This window comes from Nuphar pumila, chromosome 11 (assembly GCF_984573655.1).
Source record: "Nuphar pumila chromosome 11, dmNupPumi1.hap1.1, whole genome shotgun sequence".
NCBI classification, from domain to species: Eukaryota; Viridiplantae; Streptophyta; class Magnoliopsida; order Nymphaeales; family Nymphaeaceae; genus Nuphar; species Nuphar pumila.
In genome coordinates, this window is record NC_143259.1 from 4319182 (window position 1) to 4347174 (window position 27993).

At 35.6% G+C, this 27993-nt stretch overlaps 1 protein-coding gene across 1 annotated transcript; it reads left to right on the forward strand.

Moving 5' to 3' along the window:
• The first annotated feature begins 2033 nt into the window (after window positions 1-2033).
• On the forward strand, window positions 2034-27859 carry LOC149821688 (uncharacterized). The gene is made up of 19 exons (XM_089981640.1): window positions 2034-2180; window positions 4511-4640; window positions 7827-7973; window positions 8086-8176; window positions 8372-8490; window positions 10812-11002; window positions 11186-11396; window positions 11974-12214; window positions 12529-12968; window positions 14546-14630; window positions 15547-15746; window positions 15893-16248; window positions 17348-17441; window positions 17525-17743; window positions 19088-19327; window positions 20593-20802; window positions 26596-26868; window positions 27178-27381; window positions 27558-27859. The coding sequence occupies exons 2-19, from the start codon at window positions 4515-4517 to the stop codon at window positions 27717-27719; spliced, it is 3609 nt and encodes a 1202-aa protein (XP_089837766.1). The 5' UTR covers window positions 2034-2180; window positions 4511-4514; the 3' UTR covers window positions 27720-27859.
• Window positions 27860-27993: the final 134 nt, after the last annotated feature.

The window sequence follows — 27993 nt, forward strand, 5'->3', positions numbered from 1 at the left end:
AGTTTAGAAAAAAGTATAAAGGACAAATAACACTACTAAAAAAATTCATATTATGAGGGCAAAAGGCCATCAACATCACATGGATAAGTGAAACAATGGAAAAACAAATGTACAAAAAAATTAGGCACCATTTCTTTTGAAAATATGATCAACGAAACTAAAAACTAAAGTGTATAAGTATGAAAGGACCATGATAACGTGAAAAAGGAAAAGTATATGAAATAAAAGGAAAAGTGTATTCAATAGAAATAATATATATATAAAAGTAGTTTTCTCTTGAAAATATAATAAGTAAAACTACAAAAAGAAATTATATATAAAGACCAAATGACACCATATTCGAGAAACTCATACTGTGAATCGGACGGACTACGACACCTATATCCTTCTCTAGCCAAACATTCATGTTGTATTAGTACACATACATATGGGTTGGATATGGGTCGGGTCTTGATTTCTCCCCATTCATATCCATAATGTTTTATCCATGACCATGAGTATCATGAATGATGCAGGGTAAGATTCCACGTGGTTGCAAATGGTGGCAGACTGGCAGTGTTGCATGCCGTCTTGGTTAGTAGGGGAATGATAGCAGGGGTGTCAAAGGGTCGGATCTGGTTCAGACCCAAGTGAGTTCAAACCTCAATCTGTTATTGAGGGCTGCTACGGGTCTGCTATAAGAGACGTCATACCCAGGTCCTATAAGAATTACATGAACCAGACCAGTTCATACCTGATAAGATAATATTTTTATCTTTTTTTATATTAAAATTCATGGGTTTTAATCGGAACTCGGATACCCATGACAACGTGAAAATTCACAAGCCATACCAGGCTCCATATACTAATCGGACCAAAAGGGTCCCACTGAGTTTTAAATCGGACATCCTTTTTTATCACCAAACCCTAACACTATAGGGTTTGGTACAGGTGAGATCTAGGTAAAACCCGACCCATTGACACCCTTAAATGGTAGGGTCATCACTCATCAATGGGTCTACAATATGCACAAAGATCATGAGGTCCCTGTAAGATGAATCAATGAACGGTGAAGATGTCAAATCATTTTCTTAACGTAATATTTCAAATACCATGAGTTTCACCCTCTGCCCAAGTTGAAGCGTGACGACTTTTTAGGGACAAGTTTTTTACGTTGCTGAGACATTCTTAACGTAATATGAATTTCTCGTGAAAATTTTGTGATAAATTCACTAAATAATAAAAACATTTCTTAATTTTGTGAGAAATTAAATTTCTTGCAAAAGTGTTGTTTGTGACAAAATATCGCTAAGATCTCGCAAAAAATCGTGAGATATTTGTTGCCTTTTCCTTATTTTTTTTTTTAACAAAAGGCACCCAAAGCCCCAAAAATCTATCTCCCCTGTTGCCCTTTTCCATTTCATAGCCTACTACTTGCCTCTCTCAGCCTGACCCCATTGGAGGTTGGATTGACGGTGAAGGGGGCATGACAACGAGTCATTGATGAGCCTTGTTTAAATTATGTTCTCTTTTCATTGTGAAGTTGTTTTTTTGCGTTATGCTAAGAAATTGTGTTTTTTTTTTGAAAGGCAAGTTGGGGTTAGGCAGACCCCACCAGTTACATAACATACCATTGGGTTTTGAACTTGCAACGTCCCAACACATGGTGACTTACACTAACAGCTACTACCAAACAAGCGGATTGTAAGACATGTGGTATTTAGGTGGGTGATTAAGCCATTAAGCATGTCTAAGTTTTCATAAGCATTTTACGAGTTCAAATGTGTTGCATGATTATTGTACGAAAGGAAGTGACCATTTTTAAAGTAGATTTTATATAATTTTCATGTAAAATTTAGTTGTATAATTTGTTTCTTTTTATTATTTTTTTAGAGTTTTTTTTTTTGAGAAATTATTTGATTTTTTATATTTTCTCGAGATTTTACCGATAAAAACTTGAAAAAAATAAAACATTCTGAAAATCTCACGAGAAATTAATGGCCGAGAAATTGCCGTTTTAAACTTTTGTCACTATGCAATTCCACCCTAGCCCAGTTTTTTTGCTACCCCGCTCCTCCACGCGCCAACCCCCGCCTTCGTTCTCCTCCCTCCTCCTTCCTTTTGGGCTTTCCTCCGATCACCAGTGTCCTCCTTCGGCATATCCCCCCCATCGCCGACGTGGTTTTCCGGCATAAGCGCAGGTACGATTCTCTCTAGTTCCGAGGTAGAAGGGCCTGTGCTTGGCCCTTCTCTGGCCGTCGTTCCCCTCTCTCTCTGGCAGGAAAAGGGCCTCAGAATGACCCTTTTCAGCCGGCTATGCCTAGCCGGAGAAGGGCCTCTGGCTGGCCCTTCTCTGGCAGTCGTTCTTCTCTCTCTCTCTACACGAATTCCTTTCTTGCAAATAGACACAATACGATCTTAATGTTGCATATGGAAAGAGGGGGAAAGAGAGGGACTTTGGACAAGGGACACTTTATCGTTCCCCAAAGGGAAATTCCTTTATGTAGTGATGCTGCCCTACAACGATAACTTGATAGATATTACCAAGTCCAGTACGCGGTTGAAACACAAATATTACCAAGTGTCGTACGCAGTTGAAACACAAAGGGACATAGTAATTGTAGCTTGCATGTTTCACAGTTATATTCACATGAACAATGTTGATGAATTGAGAAACTATTGGAGAAGATTGGATTCCGCCTGAAAGATCCAATGGCCAACAAGCTGGGAAAGGACGTCTAAGAGAAGCACTTTTCTAGCGATCACAATGCGAAGCTGCTAAGCCCTTTCGGGATTCTTTTGCTAATCTAACATGGGAAGACCATTCACATGGATTAGATAGAAAGTAGTAGAAAGTTTGCTATCTTTGCATTGTTATGAATGTCTTATGTAGTTGGATATCATGATAGATTGAGTGTTTAAACACTCATAAACCATGGTTGTTTTAATGCTCGATAGAGGAAACATTAATTGCTTATGTGAATGACATGATGAATTGGGTTTTCTTGAGTAAAGGGTCCTTTCTTACTCACGAAAATATCGATTTTTACTAAAAAATTACTTATTATACGGTTTTCTAGTGAAAACAGGTTCACTGTCATCCAAAAAACACCTTTGAGATAACCATATTTAAAACGAGGTTTAAAACTAGGTTAGGAGTTGTCATCCAAACAACAAAACCAGGTTTTCAGGGTGTTTCAGAAGCCAGGTGTTAAACCAAGTTTTAAGTAAACTAGGTTTTCTGAGCCTGTCATCCAAACAGGGCTTATAAGGTTTTTCTACTTTCCTTCTTGGAGTGAAGGTTTTGGATGGGTTGTTTCCGCCGATCTAGCTCAACCTCTTCATGCTCCTTTGCTTCAGCAGCTGCCACCTCTCTTCCCCTTCTCCCAAAAAACCAGCAACCCAAACCTCGAAGCTGCCTTGAAAAACACTCTTATTCTCAACTGACGGTGTGCCCTCTTCGGCCTTGGTCATCGATCTTCGGTTTCCTATCTTGAGGCTTTCAGTCAGCCTGTCAAACGATGTGGTTTGCTTCTGTAACTCTATCTTTGATTCCTTACCTTTTTTTTTGCTTCATCCCGTATCCATTTTGGCCCACAACTACCAGATTCTCTATCTCCATCTTTTTTCTCCTCGGTTTTTATTAGTGTCATGGTCTTTTGTCATAAAAACTTGAACAAAAGTGGGTAATTTGAGTGATACTAGAAGTTATTATTTGAAAAGAAACAGTTTGTTTGAATGATGTGTTTGTTAAAATGATCACAACAAAAGTTGTATGTCCTATTGCTATTGATGGTGGATGGATTGAAGTTGGGAATATGGGGGATGTATCATTTGATGAATGATGTGATTCTTCTTGATGGGGCTTTTGAAAAATGTGAAGGTTCATGTGAACTGTTTGATGAAATTCTTGAAAGTGATGGCATCTCATGGATTAGCACAATTTTGTTTTGCGTGCTTGTTTTGTTAGTTATTTCTTTGGGGCATTTGTGTAGGTGGAGGTCCAGCACGTTTAAGTCATTTGCATACATCAAATGAAAAAAATGTCTAGCACATTTGCTATGCTAGTATCTGATTCAATCTTAGAGTTCTGCTATTATTATATTAATTGTGGTTTTAAGTGGTGCAATATGGTTGCACTGCACTGTTGAATGGGCGATTATAGACATCCAAAAACTAAGAAAAGAAAACTGAGGTTTAAAAACCCTACAAAAATACTAAAGTGGAAAATTAAGTGTCTGATATTTGTCACGAGCAAAAATGTAGCTGAAAATCCTGCTATCAATTGCCGGAGAACAAGAACACCTGCCATTCTGAATCCACTCACTAGGTTAGAAACAAAACCAGTGGGTGTTTTTGTGCATTTGTGTAGGTGGAGGTCATGTTTAAATGTGATGTTAGATATGTATGCTTCTTCAGTTGCATGTTATGTTTGTGCATAAAAGTATTCATGATTGTTTTAAGGATTTATGCCTATCCACATTGTTGGTTTAATGGGTTAGATGGTGGTGATGGATATGGTTTTCTGCAGGGTCATGGCGGTGAATGCTGATCAGACTCATAGGGCTCACAGGACCAGGCAATCAGGTCCATCTGCCAAGAAGAAGGAGAAAACAGACAAAATTAAGCGTGGCATTTCCAATGAGAAGCAAAACCCTAAGGTTTGTGCATTCTATTGCATTTCTTATTGTGTTGGTGTTACTTTTTTGTTTTCTGATAGGAGTTGGTGTGGCCGATCATGATTGCTTGGCTTATGCCATGTGTTAAAGAAGACTGCTGCAGGCTTGCTTGGGATGCTTATTGAATTTGAGTTTTATTGCGAATCTTTTTTGGTTTTAGTTTGAGTTTTTCTTGCATTTCATTTTTTTGTTAGAAGTATGGAGTGTTGGTGATTACAACCCCAATGTGTGCAAGAATTTGTTTATTTTTGTATGACCATGGGAATATATAGATATTAGTTGGTCACTTGTTGATTTCCAACACTGCACGTTGTATTCATGATGTTTGGGTTTATTCCACTGTTAGTTTCATTTGAGATCATTTTCTTTTTGTTTGGATTAGATAACTGGGTCTTCCTGGAGGGTTGATATCCTGCAAACCGAGCATTCTTTTGTTACAATTTCAAGATGAAAATGCTAACAAAAGATTTTGGGTTGTTTTCTTACTAAAAGGAATGCATCTAATTATACTGCTTGAAACACATATTAAACACATATTGGCAAAGTAAGAGGGTTGGGTCTTGTAACAGGTGTGTGTGTGTGTGTGTGGATAAACATTTGCTACTGTCTACAGTATGTACGATGTAGTTGGGAATCATAGATGTAAGTTGTGTCCACTCAACCTGACCTCACAAATATGTTTGACATATTTTTTTTGTTAGGAAACACATCTTGGATCATATTTTTCTCGACATGAAAAATTTGATATTTTGATTCTGGAAAATTTGGGACATTGTGGACCATTGATTTTTGAAGCCCTTGTAAAACCTGCTTGCAGGTTGGAAATACATGTTCTAGAACCTATTTTCTACCAAACAAACTATGTAGATCACATCCATACAGTTAGATCCACAAAAAAATTGCAAAAGAGTAGAAAAAATGTTTTCTACTATTGTATGTACAAAAGACTGTAGCATATATATATCATAGTCACAAATATCGTATTGGCTATATCTCGGCGAGGTTATTTCTCGCAATATTATAGGTTTGGTGATAAATCTCAAAAAAATCTCGGGGCTTAAAAAAATTTAAAAAAAATAAATAAATATATATATATATATATATATATATATATATATATATAAACTTAGTTGTCAAAGGTGGCGCCTAGGTGACTTAGGCGCACCCCCACCGCCCGGGCGATCAGGTTTCGGCGGTGGGGCCCTATTTTGCCGCCTAGGCTTTTTTTTTTGGAGTTTTTTTTCGAAGACATATCATTTGTTTTCTTCTTCGAGGAGGAGAAGAAGAAGAAGGAGAAAACATGTTATTTGTTTATTACTTGTATTATGTCTATTGTTGAGAAGAATAAGAAGAAGACATATTATTTGTCTATTGTTTGTAGTATGTCTATTGTTATTGTTATTTTTTTTGTATACATGATTTTATTTTTTGTGTATTGTTCATTCACATTGTTAGTTGTATGATTTGTTTATTCAATTGTTAATTTATTCTTAATTTGTTTGAGAAGGTTAAGGTTATGTAATATAATTGTTTTACAGTGTTCAATGACATATTATTTGTCTATTGCTTATTATTGATTGATTTTATGTTGTATACATGTTTCTTGTTATGTTTTTTAAATTTTTTATTTTATTTTGGGTACCACCTAAGCCTTTTTAGGGGATCACCGCCTAGGCTCTGCCTAGCACCTATGACAACTAGGTATATAAATAACAAAAACAAGAAAATAACATGTTTAGATAATAAAATACATATATAATAAAAGAAATAAGTACAAAATGCAAAATAAAGAAGAAAAACACATTTAAGATGTAGAAAATAAATAAAAACAATAACAATAATTGATAATATTGTGATATTATCAGGAGAATTTCATGATATTCTCGTGATAATATTGTGATATTATCAAATTGGAAATATTTTCAAAATATCATGATATTTTATCTATAATATCGTTTGCTGAAAATACAGTGATAATATCGTGATATTTTCAAAATATTGCCGATATTTGTGACTGTGAATTATATATATTGATGAAAATATACTAAATGGGTTTTATCGTGTGTTCCGGTGCTTTTTTTTTTGCATTATGACCCCACGGATATGTTTGGCATGGTCAGTTTACTAGGAGTGTGCACTTGGATCATGTTTTTTTGATGAAAAAAATGATGTCTGGAGACTTGAAAATATACTAGATTTTGGGCTGTTGGTTTTTCAAACCTTATGAATACCTGCCTATGTGTTGGAAGTTGGAACCAAACGTTCCAAGAGCTGATCCCAATAAAATCAAGCACGTAGATCATACCTGTACCGTGACTACAGTCAAAACTTAAAAATATAAAAGGCCTGAAAAACCTAAAAAACCCAGCATGTCACTAAATCTAACCATTTTAAAGCTATGCAAGTAAGCATAAGATTGTAACTTATATGACAAATATCAGTGATATTTTCAGAATATAGTGGAAAAACCATTTTGGCAGACATGTTAGATGTTTACCAATATATCACGCTTTTACTGCTTAAACAAATATATTATAGAGGCCAATAAAAAAAATATTTATAGGGCATGATATTTACATTTTCTAAAGGCTATTTATTGCAAAACTTTTGGCTTGATTTTGAAAATGTAGTTTTAGGTTTACTTTTGTTTATTTAATATATCTAATCTGATGATAAATTCAAAAACTTCAAATTCCCCAAGAACAACAAGGTTGACAATTTGTTATTTAAAACTATCCTCATTAAAATTTAATTTGGATAAACATACAATGTTAACAAGTATAAACTACATAATTGAAAAGCTAGAAATCCCATACAATCAAGCATTGAATATTGGATGCACTCTTATGCACAATATTTTAATTGACTGGAAAACCGGATGTGAATATAAAACAAAATTTTGAGGCGAGTCATGAATTGAGTTAGCAGTTAAAGAAAAATATCGGGTTAGGTTGAAGTTTTTGTTTACTGCTCCAAACACTGCTTTCCCATGTCAAGATAGAGTGGAAGACATATTTATTATATTATGTCTATCATATCTTGTAGAAATGGTGCTTCACTGTAGAGTGTAGATTCTTACGAGGCTTTTTTCTTTGAATTGGTTTATGGAGTAAGTGCTTGATACTGGAAATGTTACTAAGATTTCTGTTTGTCCTTTTGTTTCAAAAGGCATTTGCATTTAGGTCATCAGTGAAAGCTAGACGTTTGCAGTCTCGTGCATCTGAAAAGGAACAACGCAGGCTCCATGTTCCCATAATCGACCGTTCAACAGGCGAACCAGCTCCATTTGTTGTTGTAGTGCATGGTCCTCCAAAGGTATATTTTAACCTTGAGTAGGCATGAATTTGTACCAATTAGTTGTTCTTTTGCCTCCATATATCTTTAAACAATTTGGACTTCTAAACACATTGCACATGCTTGATTGCAGGTGGGGAAGTCATTGTTGATAAAATCACTTGTAAAGCATTACACAAAGCATAACTTATCTGATGTTCGTGGTCCAATCACTATTGTCTCAGGTGCTTTAGCTTCCCATTCTTTAAATCTTTCTTTTTGAGGACTCACATTCTTTTATTGTTGTTGATCATCTCTAATAGCATTTTTATGAAGTTGGGAACTGGTTCTTGCTAATATCTATTGATTCTCATATGTTGTGATGTTCTACAGTTCTATTACAGTAGCCATTACGCTTAATTAACTTTTTCACCTCTTAGGTAAACAAAGGCGGTTGCAGTTTGTGGAGTGCCCAAATGACATTAATGGCATGATTGATGCTGCAAAGTTTGCTGATGTTGCATTGCTTCTGATTGATGGAAGTTATGGATTTGAAATGGTGAGACCAATTAGCTGTATGTAAATGATCTTAGGTGACTTATATATTTAATTAGCCATATGAAAATGAACTTATATGATTGATACATATTTTAGATTCTTTATAGTTACATGCTGGGGGCATTTTTCCTGTTCATTTTTAGGTATTATAGGATCATAAGATTTCACATGCCATATGAAAATGAACTTATATGATTGATACATATTTTAGATTCTTTATAGTTACATGCTGGGGGCATTTTTCCTGTTCATTTTTAGGTATTATAGGATCATAAGATTTCACATGCCAAAGAAATGTGAAAGGAACAGCACAGGCTACTATACTTGATATTGCTAGCAGTTGTATACTCCATCTTCTCCTCCATCTTTTCCACACACCAGAGGCTCTATCAAGCATCATGGAGATATCCTTGATGAGATTTTATTCTTAAAACTTTTGATTAATGGAGTTGATGATCGAAACCATCAGATGGTACACATTTGATCACCAATGAACTTTGATAACCCAATGGAAGCTTTAGCTTTTTTTTTATTAAAAAAAAATCTTGTATCAAGATAGATATATTGAATGTTGATTAGGATGATAAATGTAGAGTTCTTTTGCATCATTCATAAAGGAAAAGAGATTGACCTTGTAAATGATGTGAATGATTTTGCTGTAGCTTCCAGTTGGGATTTTTACTTTGTTTTTTCATGAAAACCTGTCTATCTAGTTGCAAATGATTTTGAAGCTTTTACCTCAAACTAGATTGTTCTAGCACATGCTTTTGTTTGTTTAGATATTTTCCCCATTATGCCATGTCATCCAGTTGTTCAAATAATTCTGGGTTTGTTGCTTAGGATCCCTCCATATTCATATCCAATCTTTCTCCCGCTTTAAGTTCCTATTCTCTATTGCTTGCTTGGGAAGTTAGAGATTTTGCTATGCTAATTAAGGGATGGATCTTAGAACCCTGTAAATGGTGTAAAGATGGTGGATTGAGGGTACCTGTTTTTGCTATTACAGGAACTCTAGCTACCTTAGATATGTAGGCAGCCAAGTGCTTTATCACTTCGATGCTTGCACTGGCAGAATGACGTGAACAACCATTTTCTTTATATGATTTTTTCAGGCCCTGGTGCTCATATGGACATGACATCTTCTTTCTACTTACAACAACAACAACAACAACAACTACGCCTTCATCCCAGAACAATTGGGGTCGGCGATATGAACCAACAAAGAAAATCATTTTGGGTCTTCCACATGAATCCTTCTCCTCCAATCATTTCTATCCAACGCCATGTCCTCGGTGAGGTTCAAAGCATTCATATCCTTTCCTATCATTTCCCTCCAAGTCTTCCTAGGCCTACCCCAACCTCTTTTAACTAATATATTTTCCCATTTCTCCATCCTTCTAACTGGAGCATCATTAGGCCTTCGCCGAATATGTCCAAACCACCGTAAACGATTCTCTCTCATCTTATTTTCAATGGGTGCAACGCCTACCTTCTTACGTATCTCCTTGTTCCAAATCTTATCTTTTATTGTATTTCCACACATCCATCTAAGCATACGCATCTCAGCTACACTCATTTTTTGAATATGATGTCTCTTGGCAGCCCAACATTCCGTACCATATAGTAAAGCGGGCCTAATAGTCGTCCTATAAAACTTTCCCTTCAACCGCAATGGCATTCTACGATCGCACAACACTCCAGTTGCACTTTTCCAAGTCATCCACCCAACCTTTGTCCTATGATTTACATCTCCATCAATTTCTCCATCTTCTTTCTACTTATGATGGGAAAATAGTAGCTCTGTTTTATGTTTAGTGATTCCTTGTTGATGCAACATTTTCCCCCTCTACAGGCCACAAAAATAGTTTACTGGTGAATACAGCCAACCTGCGCCCATTCTAGTGTTGTTTGTTTTTTATGAGATCATCAAACCAGATTCTGCTGGGTATCGACCTAGCTAGGGTTGGCCCATTTTAACCTTTTCTATTGAAGGGTCCTACAGGTCAGCATTAGATATGGATCTTTTTTCCATATTCAATGAACTTCAAAAACATGGATGCATAGATGGAATAAGAACATCACCATTTTGTTGCCTTTTCTTCTTCATCTACTTCTGCTGCTTCAACAAAACACACTCCAACCAACCCGCCCAAAAAATGTGGAAGAAAGGGGTTAAGTTTCTACATTTTCAAATATCAGAAAAATCTTGCTTGTTTCCAACAAGTTCTTTATGCCCTTCTATTTTGAAATAATATTTAGTTATTATTTGGGAAGAAGTCAAAATGATTGATCTTACATTGTTCTGACAACCATCTTTTGCAGGAAACTTTTGAGTTTCTTAACATATTGCAAGTTCATGGTTTTCCAAGAGTTATGGGAGTGCTTACTCACCTTGATAAATTCAAAGATGTAAAGAAACTAAGGAGAACTAAGCAACGGTTAAAACATCGTTTTTGGACTGAAATATATGATGGAGCAAAGCTATTCTATTTATCTGGGCTCATTCACGGACAGTATGTTACTTTTACTTTCTTGCATTTTTCTTGGGTTATATATATATTTTTGGGTTAGAGTTCATGTGTCACTGGAATTTTAAAATTTCATTTTTCTGTATATTTATGATTGCAATGTCCTACAACCCTACAACCTGACCGTTTGCATGAGATAATAGTTCTATTCTTCAATGGTGCCATCAGGTACTCGAAACGGGAAATTCACAACCTTGCAAGATTCATTTCTGTGATGAAGTTTCCTCCTTTGTCTTGGAGAGCTTCACATCCTTACATATTAGCGGATCGTTTTGAAGATGTGACTCCCCCAGAAAAAGTACAATCAAATATAAAATGTGATAGGAATGTCACATTATATGGATACTTGCGTGGTTGCAACATGAAGAAAGTCACGAAGGTAAAATATCTTCACCTTTTCTTCATACATGCCTAAGTTTAAGTGTGGTGGAATTTGTTTGTTCATGTCTCCTTGTATCACTTCTAAGTACCTGAGGGAAAAAAATGAGGGAGGATTGAAAAGTAGGTAAAGTATAGGGAGGTAAAAGTGAACATTTAACTCATGTTATGTATGATACTTCCATCATGTTTTATTTCTGAGACTGTACATGTTAGTGAAACTTCCGGATATGGCATTCTGCATGCTGGTTCTTCTTGAGAATGTCGTTCCTTTCAATTGTAGGCTAGTGAGACTTTCATCATGTCGTGTCTCCCACACTGTGCATGTTAGTAAAGTTTCCAAGTTCACTCATGTTTTTCCCATAGGGCATTCTGTTTCTTGGATCTTGCTGAGAACAATGTTCCTCTAGATGGTAGTGTAGTTTCATTTTTAGGTGTATCTGGGTTTTGTTTCCTGCTTTCTTTTTTAGTTGAGTGACTTTGTCTTTGATGTATATTGGTTCTCTAAGATACCTTATTATAATTGTTCTTTGCATCATTATTTATGATATGATGAGCTGATTGGTAGTTTAATACAGGTCCACGTTGCTGGTGTAGGTGATTACCATTTGGCCAGTGTGACATGCTTGGCTGATCCCTGTCCTTTACCTTCTGCTGCCAAAAAGAAGGGATTACGGGACAAGGAAAAACTCTTTTATGCACCTATGTCTGATCTTGGAGATCTTCTTTATGACAAGGATGCTGTTTACATAAACATCAATGATCACATGGTTCAGTTTTCTAAAGTAGATGAACAGAATAGCTCAGCAGTGAAAAAAGGTAGCAGAAAATTTCTTTGAAAAAAGCATTAGATGAGCCCTTTGTATTACTGTTGTACTTGATAAATATTGAAAGTCACCCCACTTCTCTCTCTCTCTCTCTCTCTCGTGTGTGTGTGTGTGTGTGTTCAAGGAGCTGATATCCTGTAAGCTGCCATTCACTTCTCCTAGGTTTTATGATTCCTAAGTTGTGACCTTGGTAAATATATGCATAACTTTTCTACGTGTCTTAGTGTCTATAGTGACCTGGCATTTGTTTACTTGGCTTTTTTAATGTAGCTTTCCTACTGTTTTCTTCTTGGCCTCCATGTCCAGCAAGGGATCGCGATGTTGGTAAGTTGATGGTGAGGACACTTCAAAATACAAAATACTCGGTTAATGAGAAGTTGGAGCAGAGCTTCATTAATCTTTTCAGCAGAAGAAGGCCTTCAGCGTCTAAACCAAATTTTGGTTCCAATGCTGATGCTGAGAAGGCATCAAAAGAAAGTACAAATTTGTCAAGTGATTCAAAAACTTTTGCTGACCATGAAGGGGAAAGTAAGGTGGATGCCTCAAAAACCTTTGATCAGGGAAAGGCTATTGAAATGGAAAGTCATACTGAAGGAACCCTTTATGATTCTGATGAGGAGAGTGAAGGTGCATCTGAAGGAGAAGAAAACGGGATCCATGTGCCTCCATTGTCTGATTTGCAAGAGGAAGCTGAGTTCCAAGATGGAAGATTAAGAAGAAGAGTGGTATTTGCAAATGATGCTAAGGTAATGAGGGGTTCTAAAGTTCCTATTGTGTTTCTCATCATCTTAATGTCTCAGGGAATCCTGTTTTATGTTAAAACTCCTAAACACAGTGAAATTGTGAACAAATTGTCATTATATAATCAAGATCATAAAGTGGGATGTGAAGATATAAGAGAAGCTCAGCAAATAAATAAAAGAAAAAGGGAAGGTACATGAAGATACTAGAAAATCGTTGAAAGGTTTGAGTGTATCAGAAAATCAAACATGAGATATTGCGGTCTGAAAATCAAGCATACACCTAGAGGCTATATTTTTTTATCTTTTACCAGAAAGTTAAGGATGCATGAATATCTTTTGATATGTAGTGCTTGTACTAAACATCTTATGGTAGAGATGGATACGGGTGTTAGTGTCGGACACAGGTATGGTGTCGCACAGGAGGTTTGAAGACTAGAGTATACAAAACACATGCACAGGCACTATGTAACATCATCTTGCATGAACATCAGAGTCGGACATGGCTTTCCAAGTGTTGGTTATACCAAGGCTTTATAAAATGGATACACATAATTGATCAAAGTATCCTTAAGGTGGTGTCATTGGTGACGTTTATGGTATCACTTTTAATGGTAGGTTAGGCCTTTTTCTTTGAGGAAAAAATACAAATCCAAGATTTTGAACGTAACTAAGGGTTAGTAATTTTAGTTTACAAAAGTGACTTTTTGCCTCTAAAATGTAACAATAAATGTTGAAACATTCCACTAATTCACACTGTTTTGGTATTTTTAGCCAGTTGAACAGGCCTAACTTATAAATGAAAAGGTTTAACTTGGGTGATATGAGTAATTGATTATATGTTCGTCTATTTGAACCATGTAAGATATAATCATATAAGCTATCAAACCGGTAAAATGATGTATGGGAAACTCAAATTCACTAAGGCTCTGTTTGGGAGCCTGTTATGTGAGCAGAGATGGGGATTCACTGACTCCCCATCTGTCTCCATCACTTGGTTTGTCTGTTTTGGGAGGGTCGATGGTAATCAGAGTGTAGTTGGGAGGGGCGATGCATTATAAAGTGGGTGGATTTCAACAACATCCACTGGAGGATGTTGTTACAAAATTCACTGATTTTGTCACCCATCTCATTGCCCCTCCCAATGGTCTCTTCTGTTTGATTTTTATGGAAAAGAATGAAGATATGATGTGAAAATTAAATAATTAACATTAGTAACCTTAAAAAGCACTTCATTCCAAATTCTAAAGATAAAGACAGCTTAAAGCTAAAATACATGTAGGCTTTTTTAGGTGCCTGCAAATGTTGGAAACCTGCATGAAGTGTCTAAAAGTGTTGAATATTTCTTGAACTGAATAAACAGTATGTCTATAATCATCCAGGGGGTGTCTGTTTGGTATAGCCATGTGTTGGGCATAGATAGGTGGTGGGTAGGATTCTCCAGGTCACATATCCTTTCTTGAATGTACATAATCCTTCCCGTGGTCTAGGCTTTCTCTTTTTCCTTTGCTATATGTTTATCAAACTTTATCTTTCATTAATTATATCCTTGAAACAAGCTTCATGCATTTTCTTGGTGACAGGATTCTGAGGAAGAAAGCATGGATGATCTGTCATCAACGGACGCTGATGTTTCTGGAGAAAGCAATGAAGACGTAAATTCAGAAGGTGCATCATTCATTCTAAGATTAATTTGTACCATGTATCAGTATGATAGTCCAAATGCACAAGGTGTACAAACAATGGTCCTCAAATGAGACAACACTCATAAGCCACTAAGGGTACACTCCCATAAGCCACCCAGTGCAAAGAGAAGGCTCACACACCTAAAAAACAATTAATTTCTTAATTGGTAAAATGCACAAAAAGCGCATATTTACAACACACACACACACACACACACACACACACACACACACATATATATATATATACATATCAAATGACTAGCCGTGAGAGAGTTCTAACAGACGGCTAGTTAAAGCTTGCGTTAGTTAGAACTCTCTTTTCAACTAACGGCCAGTCAAAAGGAAATTCAAAGAAAGTAAAATATGGACATTGTGCATGGCATAAACACGTTAGTTAGAACTCTCTTTTCAACTAACGGCCAGTCAAAAGGAAATTCAAAGAAAGTAAAATATGGACATTGTGCATGGCATAAACACATTGTCTATGATACAACTCTAACTTGGAGTGCACATTGTCTATGACACAACACTAACCTAGTGTACACATAGCCTATAAAAGAATACTGTCCTAGAGTGCAGATTACCCGCAACGCTATACAAATGTATTTTAACAGGGCCAACCAGTTTTTCAATACTATGAACAACATACCTGATTAGCACAATTCTTTTACGGGGTTAGATTTGGATGATGCTACAATAGGTTATGAAAGTTGAGGTGTGTTTTGTGAATCTGATTACACTGGAGTCAAAGCATGTTTCAATGTTTTTCTGTTTGTGATTCACAATGCTGATTTCCAGTCACAATGTAAAAATTTTCCACTTCTGATACACTGTTCTCCTTTTGCTCGTTTTTTGCTTGACAAGGCTCTTGAGCCTTTCCTTGTTATATTTAGCAGATGAAGAGAACAACTCCAGCCATCAAGACTTATTTATGTCAAAATCTATCTTAAACAAAAATGCTAGTCTAATGCAACTTGTCTATGGACAATCCCTCTCAAAATCGAGGTCGTCTATCAAGGAATCACTTGGCAGTAGCGAAAGTGAAGGAAGTGAAGATGATGAAGATTTCTTCAAGCCGAAAGATGAAAAGATGAAGGTAAAATAGATTTCATGTTATTCTTTCTAGTTGGACTCCACATCTTTTTATTTCCTGGAAAAGCTGAATGTGCGACTGATTTTTTTTTTTGGCAACATTATTTATGAAACAGTTGAGAATTAGATGTTACCTTTTTTGATTTACAGAAAATGAGTGAGCAGTTGAATATTGATAATATTAATGGTGAAGATTGCTCCAAATTGGGCGCAGTTCATATGCAATTGAAGGATTGGTCAAATGAAGAGGCTATTAAAAGCATTCGTGATCGTTTTGTTACGGGTGACTGGTCAAAGTCTTCTCGCAGAGGTCAGGAGTTGGAGAATGATGAAGGCAGTGAGGACTCTGTTTATGGAGACTTTGAGGATTTAGAAACTGGAGAGCAGTATAAAGGCGAAGAACCCCACAATGATGATAAAGATCTAGATGGTTCAAACCAAGTAGACCCTCTGGCAGAGGAGCGTCGTCTTAAAAAGCTTGCACTTCGTGCACAATTTGATGCCAAATATCCTTGTAGACTTGTAGTAGAGTTTATTGTGTTTTCTCCTCTGACAGCACATTTTTGTTGGAAGGACAGCACACCAACACTGTGTGGAAAACAACAGATGAGCTGTTTTTCATTTCTGCTGTGCTTGTATTTGACGGTGATTTCATGTTGTGTTATAATTCACACATTTCCATAGTAGGTGTAACTTTTGTATTAGATATCCCAGGCCTTTTGGTGATGGCCAGAATGGAATATTGCATCCCCACTTGTTATTTGTAAAAGATCTAGTGTTTCAAAGTTGGAAGCATATTGGTCAGAAAGTGTGGTTCTTGTTTTAACTTTTAAGGTGGTGATACTTTACTAGTTGTTGGACTATTGGTATGAAACGAACAACTAGAATTCCTTTGTGGACTATTTGACCAGCAGAGAATTTGGATAATTCATGCTGGTTTTGAAGACTATATGCCTCTCTTCATGTTCTCATCTAAATGGTAATTCAAAAAATATCTACGTTTAGGAAGCTCATCAACGCTTCTTCTTTTGCTATTTTTGATGTTCATGATATACATACGTACATACATAAATACACACACACACATATAGCGTACACACTCTTGTCTGCATAGATGTAGCCACCAAATGGTAAATCTAACTATACATATGTGTTTAGCATGATTCATTTACCATATTAAAAGGTTTTATCATGTTTAAAACACCATTGGATTCCATTTTTGAGATGTTGAAAATCGACAGCTCACAATTCATGAAAATAAAGGTGGTTTAAAAATGGTATAAAGCATCATATTTAAGTCAACTGTAACATATGAAAATAATACATAGAATATGTTAAACATGATCCAACGGTTAGATTTTGCTTTTAGAGCCTAAATCTATGTAAATCAAGTATGTACCACCATAAGCTATGCTGGTACAGTACCACCATAGAAATACCCTATATATATATCTATATCTTTATATATATACATATATCAGTTATCTGATAATAAATCCTTCAACTTGTATGTTCTTTCTGTTTGACTTTGAAACTGCAGTTTTTTTTTTCATTCTTTTGGGTTGTAGAATTTATTTCTCATTTGGGACCTTAACTTCTGCTCACATGTGATGATTCTGAGATATCGGAGGATGAAAATGATAAAACGAAGTCAAAATACTATCAGAGTCAAGTCCATGATGGTGGATACTTTGACAAGGTGACTTTTTTCCTATCCAAAATTGAGACTGTTACTATTTGTCGTTTAAGTGATCCATAACTTTTGAGGCTGTGATTTGGCAGTTGAAAGAGGAGATAGAACTTCGGAAACACATGAATCTGGCGGAGCTCAAAGATCTGGATGAGTTGACTCGTGTTGAGATTGAGGGTTTCAGGACAGGATCATACATGAGGTTGGAGATCCATGATGTTCCGTTTGAGATGGTTGAACATTTTGATCCACGGCACCCGATACTGGTTGGAGGGCTTGGTCTTGGCGAAGAAAGTGTTGGATACATGCAGGTTGGTTCTATTCTTAATGATCTTGCTTTCATCTTTACTATCATTTTGTAGTTTTTCTCCTCCTTGATTGTCTCATTTTACCTTATTTTGGGTTTATCTTTTATTTTGACAACGAATCCTTGACAGAATACTTGCTCCCAGATGTTATCCATAATTGACCAATATATCTTAAGAATGTCGCTGTCATGATAGAAAATTTTATTTGTTTCTAACTTTCTATCAATAAGTAGCTTCAAATGGCCTTGTGCTACTGCTTTCCTTTTTGAATTAGAGGATCCTATTAACTTAATTGTTTGTGAATTTCCATATCTGATGTTCTAGAACTAAAAGAAAAAAAGGGAAAAAAGAAAATAGAAAAAGAAGGGAGGCAGCAAAACCAAGTCAAGATGGTATGAACAAATGATTCTTTTTGTGCCTGATCTTACCATTTCCAAAGAAACTGGAGCTATATCTCTTTTCATATTTCTATTCAAGAGTTCTTATATATTTCATTCCCCTTTTGTTTTTGAGACCTCAAAAAATGGGCACATTCCTTTTCTTAGTAGGAATACGTTGAAGATGTCACTACAAAAAATGGTAATGGTAAGCTCACCTAACATATAGTATATAAATACATGTAAGTTTTTGAAAATCCCTGAACATACATTTGAGTGATTTTCTCATCGAAAAATAAACATGGACAGGACTTTTTGGCATGGAAATGTTTTTTTTGTGAACTAAAAAGCCAGGATGTTGTTCACAGCTACTCTTGAGCAGTTGAAAGACCCTCTTCTGTAGTCCTACCTGGCATTTTGGGAGATTGCCAAAGATTTTCGTTTTTCATTCTTCCTTTTTCTTAATCCTCTTTGAAGAGTTCCAGTTGTTTCTAATCTCCAAGATGCTGTGGCAACACAAGCATAAAGTGCTAGCTTTCAATAGCTGATGTATTAGTCTTTGCTTTTGAAAATGGTTGGGTACTATATGATGAACAAAAAAAAAACAGGAAGATACATGATGAACTACTAAGGCATTCCATTGAAATAATCGTGCCTATTATTCTAAACTGGTAGTAGTATATGTTCTCCCTCAGTTTTTCCATGGTCCTCCTATAACTTGATTAATCTTTAACTGAAATTTGGAATGCGTTTTGGTCAGAGCAGAACAGCAAAAGGGTCTATTTGGAATATGTAGCAAATTCACATTGCAAATTTGTCATAGTTTACTTATTCAGTTCTGCCTGTTTAATGTTGAAGCAATTTTAATGAATTATTATCTGTTCTTTTATGGACTAGTCGATCAATTAATTTGAAATAAATTTCTTATGATAGTTCATTGGCTGACTTGGTTAGTTTTTCCTTCTTCCAGGTCCGACTAAAACGTCATAGGTGGCACAGGAAAGTGTTGAAAACGAGAGACCCAATCATTGTTTCGATCGGTTGGAGACGTTTTCAGACAATGCCTGTGTATGCCATTGAAGACCAAAATGGTCGGCATCGTATGCTAAAATACACTCCAGAACATATGCACTGCCTGGCCATGTTTTGGGGACCTCTGGCTCCACCAAATACTGGAGTACTGGCTGTCCAGAATGTATCAAACAATCAGGTCCGATGGTATATGATGATCCTTCCAGTTTCTTTATCTTATTTTTTAGTAATGAATCCCGTAGAAAATTTTAAGGTACATCTTCAATAAAGTGGTGATCTATAGTTCATGATCACCACCGAGTGAATTGTATTGGTCCTATTGGATGCTTGGTCATGGCGTATAGCTGACATGGAGAATCTGGTCTGCACTGTGCTGCCAGTACTGATACTGAGTGGGTTGGTGGTTCTATGGTTTGGGAAGTCAACTTGATTTGCAAAAGTTTCGTTGAACCTTGTTAGTGATGTTTACTAGATTCACTTGTTTCGTTCCTGCGCTATGCTTTGAGCACTCTTTCAAGACTTGTTGTTACTAGTTCCTATCTACTTACATCTGAAGAACATCCCAATATGTATACATTTGCTTCCACTCTAATTGAAGTTTATGCTGATCATCTGTCGTAGTTTGATCAGGTCATCCCAAGAAAAGACTTCTATAATTCCTTTAAAAATATTGAAAGTCTCCCCGTGTTCTTTAAGTCTTTCCTTGAGGTAAAGAACCTTGAGTGCTATTTTTTTAGGTCCAACTTTGTTCTGAATTTAACTCTGGCTGAACCTTCTTCTTAACCTTAATAGTGTGAGTGGTGTTCTCTTGCACGATAAACATTTTCTTGTCTTAAATTATGCCTTGCAGCAATGAACCATGGTGTATAGGCATAACCTCATGAAAATAATTGCTGCTTCCGTGCATAATGCTATAGCTTGGTTAAACCGTTTAGTGTCCAGATGAAATACACCATTTAGTTGTATGTGAGGTATGGTTCTGGCCGAAAACCAATTTGAAGTAAGACGTTGATGTCCTTTTCCTTGTTTTGTTGGACTCTTTGTTGGGTCTGGTCCAGGTCCAATTAGAAACATGCAAGACCCAAGTGGTAACTAATAAATTTCGAATTCAACTCTTTTTAGTGAAAGCAAAGTAAATTGCAGATAAAGTAAGCCAATCAAGAATTGGACCTGGATCTTGCCACCATTGCACTTGATCAAGCTCACTTTAATAAGCTAAATGACCTTCATTTACACTGTCAATATCTGGTGTAACAGTAATGGGAAAGGTCTCGTGCCTGACCCACCAATGTCCTGTTTCCATTTCCAAATTAGGTAGTTATAAGTATGGTAATCGGTAAACAAATCATTTGAGAATGTAGATGTCTTCCGTTCTCACTATTTAGTCACATGATTGTTATGCAGATTATGCTTATATGGGTCTGATCTTTTTGTCATAAGCAGGCATCATTTCGCATTACAGCAACAGCAGTGGTGTTGGAGTTCAATCATGCAGTGCACATAATGAAGAAAATCAAGCTGGTTGGTTATCCTTTCAAAATTTTTAAGAAGACAGCATTAATCAAAGATATGTTCACATCTGCACTTGAGGTGGCCAGGTTTGAAGGTGCAGCCATCCGAACTGTGAGTGGCATCCGGGGACAGGTTAAAAAGGTAAATTAAGAATTTGTCCTATAAGTTGTTGGTTAGGTGATGTATATATTTGCTCGATTTTAAGTGCCCTTGTTTTTCCTTTTAGTCATTTATTGTTTGAAGTATCCTTACGTATCCTTTTGGAATTCAGTCAAAAAAGCCTTGTTTCTGTTTCCTGTTTGTTACTGTCGGAAGCCTATGATGAAGATTTGACCTTGACATGGTTATGCTTTCATATGGTTTTCTCCCTTTAACTTGGGGAGCAAGTAATTTGTTTTTTCAAAAATGGACAGTTTTGGTCTTTCTTTAATTCAAGCTTTATCCCATCTATGTCGGTCTTCTTAACCAATTTTGCTTGCTGCTGTCATGAAAATGGCATGAATCTCGATGCACTCTGAAATGGATACCAAGAACAAAAAATACAATGTATTTGAATACATACTTATAGAAAAAACAATAGAACACAATAATTATAAAATGAATAATTTTATTAAGTATGAAATTTATATAATACAAACAAAAATGCAAAGTTACAAACAATCTCCCTACAAACACTCAAACACTCAAAAGCCTAAAAACTACCCATCACTTTCTCACTTACAAAGGTACACACCCACCCATTATATAGAGCAGAGTTACTGGAAGCACCTAGGTAAGTGGGGAAGCACGCTTCAAGGAAGCGTGCTTCGGAAGCACGCTTCAAGGAAGCGTGCTTCGGAAGCACGAAACATCGCCCTTCCGAAACGTGCGGGGAAGCACACTTCCCTTTTATGGGAAGCACGCTTACCCGCACTTCCCCCTCGCTTCTCCCATTTTTTTTTATTTTTTTCGCTTCCCCCTCGCTTCCTAGGTCGCTTTCGGTTCACTTCCTAGGTCGCTTTTGGGTCGCTTTCGAGAAGATTCCTAATTCGCTCATAAGTGGTCCCATACTTCCTAAAATTTTGAAAGTGCCTCGCTTTTCGCTCCTGTTTCCCGTTTCGCTTCCTGCTCCCGCTTCCTCAACTGACAAACCATGATATAGAATACAAGAGGGAGAAGAAAGAGATTAAAGAGAAAAAAGGGAACCAATCTAGCTAGTCCAATAGCTAGCCCCCAAGTCGACCAATAGTTGACTTGAGAATATATATATATATATATATATTTATTTATTTATACATCTATATAATACATACCAAAGTTATGGAAAACTTCTTAGATAGGTGGGAAGCCCGCTTATCGGAAACTCGCTTTGGAAGCGCGATATTCCTCGCTTCCGAAACTTGATGAAAATCTCGATTCTTCCACGCTTCTCCTATGCTTTCCATACGTTTCATCTATTCTTATTATATATTTTCTCACTCTACTTTTCATGTTTTTATGTGTTTCCTTTCACGCTTCTCCCTCACTTCCATGTGCTTTCTAAATTGGCAATCATCATTTTTAGATTTTGTTAATAATTTAATTCTGAAATTTAAGAATGACCATTCTTATTTTAGTTTTTATTTGCATTCCATTTTGATTCCCATTCAATTTTTATATTGTTTTTTTTTCTTGCTTTCTTTTTCCTATACATTTTAAAATGCATCGCTTCTCGCTTCCGCTTCCGCTTCCCGTATCGTTTTCTGCTTTTGCTTCCTAGTCTAGCAACCTTGATACATACATACTTATACAATATATATCTTAACACCCCCTCAAACTTATGGTGACTTACCGTAAGTTTGCAATTACAAAAAGAATCCCATTACACAAGATATCAATATGTTCTTCATGATACAAATTCTTGAAGGAGCTTCTAGATCTTCCTTGAAATGCTCAAAATGTCTCTAGAATCATCAATAACGCCATTATTTTCAGAATCTGTAAAGAGCGCAAAACAAAAGCAATCTAACTAGAAATAACTATCTCTCTCTCTCTCTCTATATATATATATTGAGAGAGGATGGCTAAACACACAAAAATACAATATATAGAAAAATGTTTAAATAAGTCAATTTAATAATTTTCAATATCTTTAAAGTAAGAATTAATTTTGAAAAATCATCAATTTTAAATACTATAGTCATTAATCACTTTATTCATTCAAGAAAATCATGCACACATATATCTATCACAAAAGGCGAATTAATGCATAACATACATGGATTTTCAGCATTATCAATAAATAACTCACAAAGAAGTATAAATAACAAATCATTTTTACAACTCAATAAAGATTTAAGAAAATCAAACACACAGAGATCAATTTCATTTTAGAACATTAGCCATACAACTAAAAAGGGTCACTTATAGACCAATTTTAAGAGATAATAATGAAAATCTTTCAAGAACACATGCTTAAAAAACTAACTAATGAAACCAAAAATATCTCAAAGAAATACCACAAAGATAACAATGAGATATCAATACGATAGTGGTCACTTGTGGACCACGGGAAAACACAGAAACAACTCACAAGGTAAAACTAATATATCCTTCGTTAACAAATGCTTAAAAAGCTTTAATTAAACTTATGTAAAACATGCAAGACAATCAATCATGAAAAAAATTTAAAATATCCTTGATCATGCAACTAAAGCATGTTCAATGCAAAATGCATGAAAATATTTCAATAACCATTTCTCATATAAGAGCAAACGAGTTTAGAAAAGTTACGAAGAGATTTAAAAATCCCATATAACACAACAACAGTTTATCCATCACAAGCAATTACCTCACTAGGCCTCTGAACCTCAAAAAAATCAAGTGTATCATCTACTAGAACAAGTGCATAACCACAATGCCACTAAAGCGCTAAAAAACACACAAAAAGTGTGAATAACTAAGATCTTTTGTTTGCATAAAATGACACTTAAAACAAGTGTATCAGCGACTAGAACAAAAACATAACCAATGGGTGCACATAACTCATCACATTTGAAAACATCTCTTGTCTATATAAAATAACACTTGAAACAAGTGTATCAGCGATTAGAACAAGAGTATAATCTGAATGCCACTTGTGGGCAAAACAAATACACAAAAATGTGAATAAACATCTCTTGTCTACATATAATGACACTCAAAATAAGTGTATAAGCTAGTAGAACAACAATATAATCTCAATGCCACTTATGGGCAACACAGACATACAAAAGTGTGAATAAACATCTCTTGTTTACATATAATGATACTTAAATAAGTGTATCAGTTATTACAACAAGAGTATAATCGCAATGCCACTTATGGGCAAAACAAACATACAAAAGTGTGAATAAACCTCTCTTATCTATAGATAATGACACTTAAAATAAGTGTATCAGTTACTAGAACAAAATTATTATCTCAATGCCACTTATGGGCTAAACAAACATACAAAAGTGTAAACAAACATCTCTTGTCTATATATAATGACACTTAGATACATAACAGGAGGGAACAAAATAGGTAAAAGAGCTTGTAATGAAACCAAACAAATGACATGAAGAAGATTAAGAATATCAATCTTTGAAACTATATGGTTTAAAAAACATAACAACCATCACAAGAAAAACAAGATATCAAGCATCCAATACTGTAACAATGGCCACAAAAACAAATGAATAGTAAAAGACACTCATAGAAACCGAGGTCAATCACCTGTCAGTTAATCACATACCTATACTGACAAGATGACATGAGGTGCACATACAACTCACCCGACCAACAAACTCAGATTTCTAACAATGAGTTCGGAGGCCAATCAACCATCTATCAATCCCAAAGTAAATGACAACCCGTCACTCAAAAACTTGAGAATCTAAATTGATAAGATGACTTGAGGTGCACACATAACACACCTCAACGACTAACTCTGACGTAATAACAATAAGGTAAAAAGCAAATGATGCATTATATAAAATTCACTGATGGACAATTCATATGCCATAAAAAGGCAATACATACGAAAATCATTTTCCAAAAAGTGAGTTCATATATAGGAATCGATTTGAAAAAAAAAATTTCAAATCAAATACAATAAAGGTAAATGAAATCTTAAAATGAATATAGTGCAATCATATGCACAATAAGATATCAATTGATGCAATTATATGCATGGTCAATACAACCAAGTCTACTTATGTGTCAACAAAAACATACAACATTAAAGAGGGCAAAAATATATATAGAGATTCTCAAAGAATAAATAAATCACCATATATTTAGAGATTCAATAGCATTCATAACTAACACCAATCATGAACCCACGCATGTCACACAAGAAATTTTATCACAATGCAACAAATATAAGATTTCTAAGGATCATGTGATAAAATACCATAATGCACAAGAATCTTCTAAGAGTTGCAAAAGTGCATAAGCACTCTCACACGTCAAACAAGAGGCGAAAACAAACCCATAAACAGGGCATAAGCACATTATTCACTTAGGGGTTTAGAAGAACACTCACAACATGAAAAACATATAATCTTTATTCACTAACAAATGCACCCAAAAATGCATAATATGTTCAAAATTATTTTATGCATGCATGATGACAAATCATAATTATTCCATCCAATAGTAATCATATGACTGCTTGTGGCATATACCTAAGAATATAATGCAAGAATTATACACATGCCATCAACTTGAGAATAATTTTTAATCAATAAGACATTTTTCAAAAAAAAGGCAATATTACTTAAACATACATGGAATAATACATTCACATAATGATAGAAGGACCTTATAAACACATGAAAAATATCCATGTTATCACTAAAGACAATACTATGCGAAAAGTTTTTAAGACTCATAATCTTTAAGTTCATAAAAAAAATTCATGCTTGGTTACATAATTAAAATTATTAAGAAAACATCATGATACACTAAAATCTCAAAGATAAGCCATATATACACATATGAGCATAAGAATAAGCATACACATGCGTTAAGAGATATTCAAGGGACAAATACAACATAAAAATTTAGTATTTTGACACATAAGAATATAAGAAAGCACATACTTTTATAAAATATAATTTTTCAACGTACATATCTATAATCTAAAAACATATACTTTATATATCAAAAGACAACAAATCCTAATTTCAAAAAGGACATTTTAATATAATCTTTTAAAAATACCTAACATACATATGAAACCAAAAGGCCTAAAGATACATGTCGGAATGAATCTATACCATACAAATCTTTACCAAAACCACAATGCCTCGCTCTGGAATGAATACCAAAAACAAAAAATACAATGTAGTTGAATACATACTCACCATAAAAGAAACAATGGAACACAAGAATTATAAAATGAATAATTTAATTATGAGATTTAAATAATACAAAAAGAAATGCAAAACTACAAACAACCTCACTACAAACACTCAAACATTCAAAAACCTAAAAAGTACCCATCACTCTCACTTACAAAAGCACACACCCACCCATTATATAGAGAACAAGAGGGAAAAGAGAGAGATTCAAGAAGAGAAAAAAAAAGGGAACCAATCTAGCCGTTGGACTAGGTCCAATGGTTAGTTTGTCTAGCTGTTAGACCTAGTCCAACGACTAGTTTTCTAGTCGTTGGACCAACAGCTAGTCCCCAAGTCAACCAATAGTTGACTTGAGAATATATATATACATATCTTTACACTTGCAAGTGAAATTATGACTTGGTTGTAGATTGTTCCTCACATTCTGTATCTTTGGATCCTTTTCAAAGTTTCTTGGACACACTTCACGTACAATAGCTGAAGTTGTATCTTAGTCTCTTCCTTAATTGATATAAACATTGTAGTGCCTCAAGGTCCAGCAGTTCTATTCAATTTTTAACGTCAGTTTTCGTTTTTCTGCTCTATTCAGGCTGTAAAATTAGTACCCAAACAAGGGAGCAACAAAAAGCAAACAATACCAGCACCTGAAGGGTGTGCAAGGTGCACATTTGAGGACAAAATCCTTATGAGCGACATTGTTTTCTTGCGTGCATGGACTCAAGTGGATGTCCCATGCTTTTTCAATCCGGTGACAACAGCTCTGCAGCCACGTGATGAGACTTGGAAAGGCATGAAAACTGTGGCGGAGCTTCGGAGAGAGCACAATCTCCCGGTTCCATTGAATAAGGATTCTGTCTACAAGGTATTTTCTCTTTTGCACTGGTAAATTTCTTTGGGACAAGATGTTTTGGTGGCTAGAGGTTCTTTATGTGGGCCTGACATGTCATGGCTGATGGCTTGCGTTGGTACTGTTGTAGCTGATGGCTTTTCCCTTTCAATGGTGGCGACCAATTATTATTCCATCTTTACTATTCTTGATTCTATTATTTTTCACAAATCTACAATTTCTCTTTGTATCTGCTGCTTAATCATTTAATCTAGAAATCCATAAAGTGGTCATGCCGTTATAGCTGTTTGATCATCTTAATCTTTTCTTGGTTTTATTTGTCAGCCTGTCGAACGCAAGACAAAGAAGTTTAATCCCTTGAGGATCTCCAAGGGACTACAAGAAGCCCTTCCTTTCGCTTCTAAGCCAAAGCTTCAGCATAAACAAAATCGTCCATCTCTTGAGCGCAGACGGGCTGTTGTCATGGAACCGCATGAGAGGAAAGCTCATGCACTCATCCAACACCTTCGTTTAATCAGAAATGAGAAGGTATGCCTGCTTCCTTGTTCCCCACACTTCTAGTGTGAATCTTCAATCCTCATTTTCTGGAGGTTGCTAAAGCATGTTTCGAGAATTCTCTCATTTGGACAGATCTAAGGTTCACTGTTTCCTTTGCCTTTGAAAAATAGAGGAAATAAGTAACAAATCATCTTGTTCTTTTGCAGATGAAGAAGCAGAAGCTCAAGGATGCGGAGAAGAGGAAGAAGTATGAAGCGGAGAAGGCTAAAGCAGATAACTTGGCCAAAAAGCGGAAGCGTGAGGAGCGGCGAGAGCGTTACAGAGAAGAAGAGAAGCAAAAGAGAAGGACCCGGCAGAGACTGGAATAATGTCCACAGTGGGTAATAAATTAATTCATGAAATTTATTTTTAAAAAATTTTGTATTGGTTTGTATTATAAAAAACGTTAATTATTCGTTAAAAAATAGTGGTATGTAGTTGGTATATATAATGTTGCTATTTCAAGTGTCCACATGTATCAACGTGCCCGTAATGAGATGTGTTTCAATACCCTTCAGCCATGTTAGGAAGGAAAACGATTGATTGATTCTCCTGTTTGTGACTCAATCCTAACCAGGCCGGACCAAACTAATGAACACCTGA